Here is a 10589-nt window from a genome sequence, read left to right as displayed (position 1 = left end):
TAACCACATTACTGGTTAGAGATTAGGCAAATGATGGACGTAGTTTATGAAGCCGTCTACGGATGACAACACGAAGAGGCACAGCGTCTTGTGCTTTTGCCGTGGCGTATCTTTCATACACATGCGCGTTCGCTACATGTTTACGATCCTGTGGTCTCTTCGATAATTCACGTACTTAAACTTAGCCGATTTTTTTTGCCGAAAACTGCCGAAACCTTTTCATTCATATATACGCTTCTTATCTATGTGGTGACTGATTAGATCCGCAAAGCGGATCAGTGCTTAGACTATGAGTTAAAAAAGCACACGAGCGCTGAAAGGAACTCATAACTAAAATCGTCAATCGTTATGAACCCTGTGGAAACGTGTCTTAGTTGCAGTTACATCACCAAGCATAATTGCTTGAGCATCCATACTAATCCCGTGAGGAATGAGTGCAGCGTGTAACGTTGATTGGTTGACGTAGTTGTCCAAAACCTGTGGTGCGGAATAAACATTTAATAATTTGAGCCTGCTTGTTTCGCTTTTTGTATTCACATCACCTGACGTGGACGAATAATCAGTGACAGAGATTGCTGTAAACGACGACTTTGGAACTGATGGCACAAGGCCGCACACCCTCCCGCTGAAAATCAATCCGGCTTTCTGGCTCCCTATCGACTTAACTTGGAATGAATGGACGGCACGTAAGGCCAATCAAACTCCATTCTTCATTTATGCGTTGCTCCGCAGCCCCGGCTCGTTCGCGCCCATTCACGTGATACCAGACGGTCGGCGCATGACGCGCCGCGGCGCGGGATCCTTCGATGTTCCGATTCATTTCGCAACTGATCTAGAAGAGAGCCCATCAATTTATTTTTAGCCTGGACGGCGATTACTTGGTTTTCAATCGCATATCGTGTTAAAAACAATCAAAGGTTTTAGCAATTGAGGCAAAAAATCAAACTGGTCGCTGTATCTACCTAATTTACTTGAATACCAACCTGACTCATATTTCAGAAACATGTTGGTACCCAGCGTTCTGATGCGCTTTTCTCAAACATTGTGCCCGTCAAACTGTCTTCACCAGAATAAGTTGAAAAAGGACACTATCCCGTATTTTCATGTGCTCCTAGTTCCTTGTCGGTACACCGTAAAGTTCTAAGACTTGCAGAATCGTGTTTTAGTTATACAATTACCTCGCAGACCTGTCCTTGTCAAATTTTACGTAGGTGCTGTGTTGAAATTGTACTTGTCCGCGGTCGATTTGTCCAGGGATGGCCCAGTAGGGACACGCTATCCCAATGTGCGGTGATATCGCCACGGGTCTGAGCAATTCAAGCATATGAAATATGAAAATGCAATAAGCAATTTCACAAAGTGACACTTGAAACTCATTTGAAATGTACATGTTAACACAGGTTAATAGCAATGCCTGCTCCGACATACGTTCAAATTAAATGCACGTTTCTCCGTCATCGAGCACACACAGCGTCCGGGGCTGAGTTTCATGTTCGCAGCACATTCAGCCCCGTTTTAATGAGTCGTGCCCCAACAAGATACCATGACAGCGTTCCTTCCACATCCTGATGGGGGAGCTGGCGAGGGGCTGGAGATGAGGTGGGCATTTTGGTAACCTCACGTTTCCTGGTCTTTTCTTTGGGGAACCACCTTCCGGTTCCCTCGCCGACCCTATCTCTGGTCTTGCACTTGTGATTTGGGCAACACGAATATGACCATACACGGACCCGGCCGAAAGCTATGTTGTACCGCAACATGGGCTTCAGCTATCAGTCTGCCTCCCTCGGAACGGATGACTGGTGGTCGTACGAAAATGTGTGTTAAATAAGAAGTAGCAGTTTTGCATGCATTGAGGACGGACATCCACTTGCGATATCATACAAAGTCAGAATTGACGCAGCGACGGCGGCGGCCGCGAAGCTCTTGACTTGCAGACCGATGGAGCTGGACCCGACCGAGCCCATGGACAACGAGACCGCTTCACAGACCGCGCAAAGTTAAAACAAACATCGGCCTTAACGCCATTGCAAGGTATCTCTTCTCAGAACAGCGGATCGGATCCAAGGCTCCTTAAGCCCAGAATGTTTAAACTATGTTTTGATGGTCTTTTATCTACAAAGGAGCCTCCTGCCCCCCCCCCCCCCCCGCCCAATAAACGCACCGGGATATCCACCCATCCACACAATATCGCACAGCTGGTTCATCACGTCTTAGATTGCGTCGGAGTTCCAGTCACCCGTGCGCAAGGTCGCGGGCAAAACGCCACTCGTGTGGCAAATGCCGGGTTTCCCATCTCTCAAAATGCGCCTTGTCCGTTAAAAACCGTTTTATTATGTGGCGGCGAACACACGTCCGTGATGCTGGCCCCATGCAATGTATGTAAGCCGGCACACCAGCACCAAACAGCAGGCCGGCATACCGGCACGCCAGCACCAGACAGCAAACCAGCATGCCGGCACACCAGCACCAAACAGACAGTCGACATACCGGCACTCCAGCACCAGACAGCAAACCAGCATGCCGGCACACCAGCACCAAACAGACAGCCGGCATACCGGTACACCAGCACCAAACAGCAAACCAGCATGCCGGCACACCAGCACCAAACAGACAGCCGACATACCGGCACACCAGCACCATACAGCAAACCGGCGTACCTGGTACGTTTAAAGCCAGTACCGAAGTTCAGAGCTCTGGTCAAACCCAGCGCCGTTCTCTATCCGCAATCTGCGACACACATCGTAGTCCCGGACGTGGGGCTGGTGCGTGCAGCACGCGGGGCTAGTACGTGCAGCACGCGTCGGCACGCTCTACCCCGTCACAGCGTGTGATATTGCACTGGCGTGAACAGGTGAGGTCACTCAGACGCAGCGTGCGTCAGTCGTCACTTTAACGCGCACTTTAACTTTAACAATTTAACTTTAACGTGTTTGATTTCGCGCGACGCTGGACGTAAGCCATGGCGACGAAGAAAGTGAGTTGAGTGAATTACACACTGTTGATAAAGCACCGGTAGAAGGGGTGGCCACTGATGTGTGAAGAGATATGGTTCTTTCCTCACACAGAGCTCCCTAACACATAGATACTCAATCTCACTGCACAAGCATATGAAGCTTTCCTGGTTGAACATGACACAAAAGGGATGCCACTAACGACTTAATCTAGACATGAAAATACACACACTTGAAGCGCGCAGACACAGCTCCAATGCCAGGTATAATCGCATATGTACATTTCAGTGCGGACTCTCCGGCCGCGAAACTGGCCAACGAACATGACATGAAAGACGTCAACATGTTACTTCATTCATTTCTTGCCATCAAACCTCCCAATGCTAACACATGATGGGTGGTAATCATCATCCCCATCCACCGGGACAGACACAGCTAATCTGCTGTGTCGCAAGCGAAGCCCACCTACATGCGCTGCGACCCTCGTTTTGCGGTCGGCTCTGATGCTTCTTGCTTATCTTGCTTCATGCGTTTAAAGCAAAACGATGCACCTCCACCGGCTGGAGCAGCTTTGGCGTACGCTTCGGCATCCGCTCCCTGAGGGCATGCTGGCACAAAAGTCTTCTGGCAAACTGTGCCGCGCACCCCGTCACGGTCACAAGACAACCCGCGGCACATGGAATGGTGACGTTGTGCGCTGGGAACAAGTCACACCTGTGAATCAAAGTGAAGAAGCTTTCACGCACTAGTTTAAGTCCTATGTGTCATGGGCGGCATGTCTTATCATAGAGCCGCGGATCTGCCCCACTGATGAACACCGCTGCCTTCCCGGCCGCCCAATCACGGACTGGTCTGTGTCTGACTAACGCCCGAACGTTGATTTTTGTTAGCGGAGGGGAGGAGCACCACTTCCCAAATATAACTGGGAGGCTTGACCAATAATTCAAACACCTGACGCTATCTTTTTGATGTATTACGGATGTCTGATGCTGTAGTCTGAATTTCTTGGAAGCTCCAGTCCCACAGGCATGCAAAGTAGCGACCTCACTAGAAATCAACCATCCACTTTCAGTCAGGTACTCGCAGGCATTGGGACTACAATGCGGGATAAATGCCGCATCTGGAGTGCTTATCTTTATCAAGCCCAAGCGGTGGACGACGCTTTCTTGTCAGAATGAACGTCGCAGCCTAGTGCAGCTGTTAAAGCGACAAACGGCTCGTGGACGAACATTCAACGGATGAATGTGGATGTTGCGATGATCTCACGGGCACGGCCCTGTCATCCGGCGTGACACGTGCTTTCGCCGATGTGCGGCTCCGACGCGCGTCAGAACGTTCGCGGCAGCATCGCCTCCGAGGGGACCGTCTTCGGAGTATCGTCAGTGCCGCCTCAGACAGCTGCACAGTCAGTGTGAGGAGCAGAGCACGATTTCAAGCAGGCTAGGAGAAAACGACGTTAAAAAATAGGGTGCGTCGTGGCTTCTTATGCGATCAGTTCACTGCAATCTGTGAAGTGCGCCAGCTGTCCCACGCCATGAAATATGCTTCAAATTGTACGATACTGAAAATTCTAGAACTGAACTGTAACACGTACGCGTGTTTCATACCAATGACAGGGCCCGCATATACGCACATAGTGCATACAAATATACACAATGCGTAATTATCTCAGCAGCAGATGTTTCATGATTTAAAAGCATTCTTTGGAGACGTCTGTGATGCAGTCGTAAGCCGAAAGCAATGGCCTGTTCACGCAGACGTTTATTTTAGCGCGTTGGACGCGCGTCAAAAACAGGTGACGTCATGCAAAAAAAGTGTGGTGTGCAATGCTGAACCGAGGGTGTTCAGCTCGGACTCTGGAGTACTCGTGTCCAAAGTGCCTAAAGTGCCTATATGGACAGATCATTGGTGTCTGGACTACGGTAATAGGCTTAGGACATGTTACACGCACGACCAAATGAAACGGTATGTTTTCAAGTGCATTTCGCGGCCGCGATGGGTTTAAGGATCTTAAGAAACTGTCACAACCTTGGAGCAAATCAAAGGCTTCAACTTTTAGTTAATTTTAATATCGATTTGTCGTTTGAGGAATGTTGTAGACTTCTATATCGTAAAAACTGCGGAGGAATTATACATTGTCAGAGGGAAATAACTGCCACACATGATCGAGTGCCTCTATTGCGTGAAACATGCTATGGGATGGAGAATATTGCCTATTAACCACGTACCCAGACTTTCAGTGATGCTCCTATAATCTTGAGTAAGGCTAATATCCTGAAGCTTGTAGTGTACCACAGCATACCAGCAAACTAAGTGTGGCGTGGCATAAGAGAAAGGCATGCAACTAGATAATATCGGTCGGTCGACTCCATTCGTGACGAAGGTTATCTAATCCCCTGTCAAAAAAAAAATGGTCGCTTGTCGTAAGGCGTGGCCATGCTGTGACACTGACGCGTCTCTAATTGGCTTTCATTGGCTTCGAGGCGGATCTTCATAGCCGACGTTTCAGCGATCGTTCTCCACACGGGTGGTGGTGTCGTAAGTGTCATATGGTGTCATGGTGAGTGGCGGTGCCCAGACATAGCCCGAACATTTTTTTTCAGTGTAGAATTCTATGGAGCCTTTAATATATTGTTGTACGAAATCGACCAGTCATTTGTGCCTCGTTATAGCTCTGCATGGGGTCCTCTATAATTGGGTCGGGTAGCTGTTCCGTTTTCCCACACAAATCCGCGTCACGTCACGTACACTAGACTGATGCTCAAGCCACACATACGTAGCAGCTATATGCACCAGTAGCTAATCAATTATTCATTCATTTCTTTGCTCGTCTATTATTACCAAAATGTGTTCGATAGCTCGACAGGCCTTTCACTGGAGAGACGTCCTTTAGATATCTTGCCAAAACTCGGCCAGCGTTGTTGCTCACAGCAACAAAAGATATCCCTTGGTCATTCGCGATTGGCGGTATGTCCAGCTCGAGAGCCACCCGAAAAATCGGCTCAGTTCTATCTTATATCCTATCTGCTGTTCACTTCACGCATAAGATGGATATTAGAAAAGTGTAAACGTCTTCAAACTACACGAAATGGGCATTTCCAGAGTGCAGCATACACACATGGCTGCTGTAGACAACATGCGCCATAGTTTGCAGCGCAGACGACAACCGTATCGGCCCGGCTGATGAGGACAAGGTGGATCAAAACACCCCATCCCCAGAAATTGATTATGATATGAAGAAGTGGGAAATCTAAGATAGTCTGATATGCAACCATTAACGTCAACACACCATGCAGCCATGGGATTTGTCTTTGCTCAAAGGGCTTCACTCAGTCTGCAACATACTAACATATTTATCGTCCTTCGAGAGCTTGACCCGTCTTCTAATACTCTCCAGTAGTAAAAATAGGCTCGCTAAGTCCGACCAAAATGTGAACAGCTATCGCTTGCCGAAATCTGCAGCGGTGTTAAGGTCAATGATTTCTGTTACATCATTTTGGTCATCATGAAACCTTCAAGGAGTTTAGATTCTGCAGTGCTGAACACCGGCGCCACACCGCGACCTCAATGACTCCACGTCCCAGCACCCTCCCCGCGGGGTGGTGCTAATTCCAACAAACGCTCCCGGATGACATCGGCGCCCAGCAGCCCCGAACAGCCTCGTTTTGACGGCAATAGGAGCGGCGTCCTCCGCTACTCCACCCCAAATATGGTCCGCGGCACGTGTCGGCCAGACCCTCCCACCCACGAACGCCGCCGCCCTCCGTCCTTTCTTCTCGTCCTCACAGGCGGCGATCGCCCGGCCGAGCGCCGCGCTCGCCCGGCCCAGCCCGGCCCAAGCGCCGCCGCGCGTCGGCGCCTCAGAGAATTTGCAGGTTCTCGCAGGACTTGGAGCGTGGCTCGGCCCCGCACATCACGTGCAGCAGGCCCTTGACGCTGGAGGTGTGGCGCGCGCCACGGTGCAGCCGACAGCTGCGCCGGCCCAGCGAGCGCGACCGGCTGAGCCGGCAGCTACGCTTCAGCCGGATCTGCGACAGCACGCCGACCAGCAGCTCGTCCACCCGGTGGTCCAGACCGCCCGACACCTCGATGAACTTGCAGTCGTACGTGTTGGCCAACTTGCGGCCAGCTGGAATGCAAGGCGCGGTGATGTCAGCCGCGGTATTGAGAACGGTCTTCTTGGACCCGTGGGACCACTAGCGACGACGGCCGCCGGGCCTCAACGATTGCGATACGCCGTGAAGGGATTCACGAGTCGTCAGAGATGCTGAATCACACCGCAACACGACATTCAGAAGACTTATGTCGCTGGCGATGTAGTTCGGTTGTGCCTCCATCCATTCCGACTGAGCCGATGGGGGTGGGCAATGTACAATCAAAACATGTCCTGCATGCTTATGTCGAATCGAAACGAAATCGAAACGTTTCCGTGCTTATGTCGAATCGACACGAAGGCGAAACGTCTCTGTGCTTACTCGTGCCGCGGGCAAGGAACACCGACACACTTCAACGCTCCCTGATCCTACAGACGTCGGACAATTTCAAATACCATAGACAGCCTATGTGCATCTCCGTTTGTCTGATGTTCATCTCCCTCCCCGAAGGTTTTCAGCAAGGTTATGAGGGTAATAAGCTCATCTCACACGCGGCATGAAAGCTCACCGGGTAAATACTCGGATTACGGGATGATGGAGAGGAAGGGCTCAACCACGCGACTCACCCTCTGCCGTGATCATGCGGCTGCGGACCAGGTCTGACTTGCTACCGACCAGGATGACGGCCTTGTTGGCGACGGCAGACATCTTCCACAGCGTCTGAAACGTCACACGGTGCCGGCTCAGCGGAGCGGAAGCCGCAGAAGAAGCTCCGTGGAAAACGCCGTCTCAGCGTCGAGTACCAGCGCTGTTATTATATATCGTACCATATATATATATATATATATATATATATATATATATATATATATATATATATATATATATATACATATATATATATATATAATATATATATATATATATATATATCGTGTCAGCGGGTAATTGGCCCAGTGAAGGTCGCCACCTTTACACAAGACCACGGCGGAGTCAACTGGCTCGTCAGGAGACAGGACATTACATCGCAAATACACCCGAAAATAGAAAGCAGTAAACAGGGTAAGACCGCGTTCTGAAAAATCCTCCGGCGTTCTGAAAGGACCGCGCTCAGCACTGTGGAACTAATGGAATGCATTAGTTTGATACGTTGATATCGGCTTGACAGAGTCAATGCCGGCGGCTCTAGTCCCTGCGTCCCTAACCTAGTTCCAACCGCAGTGCCGACCCGACGCGACCCGGGGGATTACCTGCAGGATTTGGTCGGCATACTGAACGCTGCTGGGCTCCGTCACGCTGTACACGACGATGAACGCGTCTGGGTCGTGCGTCACGATGCTGTCGTCAAGCTGAAGCGGACGGCGTCTGATTTAGTCAGGTATCCTCGACCAGGGGTGTACGGGTGTAGTTAAGGGTCGGAGCCCCTCCAGCTGAACAGGAAACTGCACCCACCTGAGTTGGCGGTATGGCGCTGCTACCAGTTGACCGAGCCAGTGAGCAATAACAGCTGGGCGCCATTACCGTACGGTGGTGGTATCATCATGTGGTGGTACAAATATTTGTGGGGACGCTAACTGAGGTGCAGCGCACGGACATCGACAGGGACTGGCCCCATTCCCAATCATCATGCCCAGTGGACGAGCACTGAGAGCTGGTTACTGTGACACTAGTGTCGACCACCCTCACTCCGTCGTCTCTGTGCTCTGAAGTCATCCAAAAAACTATAGATTGCGATTATACAGTAAATCTGAAATACACTAGAGGCGTACCGAGGACACAGCGCACGGACCTTGCTGCGCCCAGACAAAACGGTCTGCCCCGGCGTGCTCGAAAGTTAGCTGTAGTTACAATGTTGCTGGCCGAGCCGCAGCCAGGGTATTCGTTAGTTATCATGGCCGTCGACAGCGCACCGCGGGGCAACAACACCATAGGCAACAGGGCTGAAACACCGGCCGCTCCCACACACCGCACAGACCAATAATCGCCATCGAACACAGCAGGGCTGAAACACCGCCCGCTCCCACACACCGCACAGACCAAGAATCGCCAGCAAACACAGCGGGGCTGAGACACCGGCCGCCCACACACACCGCACAGACCAAGAATCGCCAGCGAACACGGGCGCCGGCATCTCTGTTCCCAGCTAACGCAGGTCGCTGGTCGGGGGGGGGGGGGGGAGTCAGAGCTGAGCGGGCCTGACCTCCGGGACGGGACACATGCACACACTTGGTGGGATTTGCGTGAGGATGTGGACGTACTGTGTCGATATGCAATGACACGTAACAGGCTAATTAGACAGCAGGCTTCGACTTCATTTGACTTCACTTCACTGATTTGACTTCATTGACAACATGCCACAGTGGCCATATCTCGACTATTTCCGTATGGTAGGGTCCAAAGCTGGTATTTATGGTCACAATTTTTCGTCGTTCGAGAGGGAAAATGACGTGTGACTTTTTAAAGGTAAGTTTAAACTGTTCAAATATTACTCAAGCCGTGCCCTGACCAGAAATGTACTACGACACAACAGAACACAACACATTCCGCCTGTTTGAGCACAATACATAAAATAAACAATAAAGTGAAGAACACGATCGGCGTTGTGTGCCGTTTTCGGAACGATTTGATCTATTTCATCCATTTCTTGTCAAAGATGACATAGCCTGTCTTCTGCTGCTTTCCCCCGTAATTGCACGTCATAACCGTAGATGAAGTGCGTGCTTAAAAAAATGTCATATCGTAAGCACAACGGAAACAATCTTCGGCAGGCTAAAACTGGTCGCGCTTAGCCTGATAAAGTAGCATTTCTCCTCCATGCAAAGCTCATTCAACCCAGCTTGCAATTATCCACGGAGACATACCACGCCGCGTTACATCGAGAGCAACTTTTATAAAGCGTTTGAATGCGTGCTGCCTGAAAGCCCCACACATCATTGGAGTCCGCCCCAGCCGCGAGCGTCAGCCAGGCATGCCGACGCCACGCGCCGCGACGCCACCTCCGCCTGTCTCCATGGGTCCCGCTCGACACCAGGGCCGAATACAGACCACGATTTGCATGGCTGTTCCGCCCAACCGAACACCGCACACACAGTATCTATGGAGATGGCCAGTGCCAGATGGCAGATCTCGATACTGGGAGCATCTACGGCGGCACCCGGTGTCCCGGTCCGAGCAGTCAGAGGGGGGGGGGGGGGGGGCGTTCGAAACTGGGGAAGGCAGTGACACGGAACATGTCTGCCGCGGTAACAGCGGGAGAAGTCCCGTAGTCAGATCTGCAGCTTCCCAAGAGACGATTGGGGAGTTGGAGATTTCGGTCAAAGCGGGATCGCTGCTTCGCGCAGAGTTTCAAAACCTATTATTTTGGCAAGCAGACTCCAGCTAGAGGACTGAGCAACTTGCATCGCAAATATTCTCGAAACCCGACAGCTCAGGAAGGGATGATTCTCCGTCCAAGTTCTTGCCTGAGGAAGGTTGTTATCTGTAGGCTTTGCTGGATCCGAAATCGTTCCTTTGGAAGATAACAATGCGAATGTATTTAGGTTAC

The 10589-nt window shown here is 50.9% G+C and overlaps 1 protein-coding gene across 1 annotated transcript; it reads right to left on the bottom strand.

Moving 5' to 3' along the window:
* Positions 1-6811: 6811 nt before the first annotated feature.
* On the bottom strand, positions 6812-8394 carry LOC119098403 (GTP-binding protein Rit2; the record flags this gene model as incomplete). Its single annotated transcript, XM_037221318.1, is given in 3 exon segments — positions 6812-7080; positions 7672-7765; positions 8296-8394. Coding segments are annotated over 3 exon segments (462 nt in total), but the record flags the coding sequence as incomplete, so codon positions are not given.
* Between the last annotated feature and the right edge of the window lie 2195 nt (positions 8395-10589).

The sequence above is a fragment of the Pollicipes pollicipes genome, unplaced genomic scaffold, assembly GCF_011947565.3.
Source record: "Pollicipes pollicipes isolate AB1234 unplaced genomic scaffold, Ppol_2.1 Scaffold_4740;HRSCAF=5597_pilon_pilon_pilon, whole genome shotgun sequence".
In the NCBI taxonomy this organism is placed as follows: Eukaryota; Metazoa; Arthropoda; class Thecostraca; order Pollicipedomorpha; family Pollicipedidae; genus Pollicipes; species Pollicipes pollicipes.
This window is presented reverse-complemented; position numbering and strand designations above follow the sequence as displayed.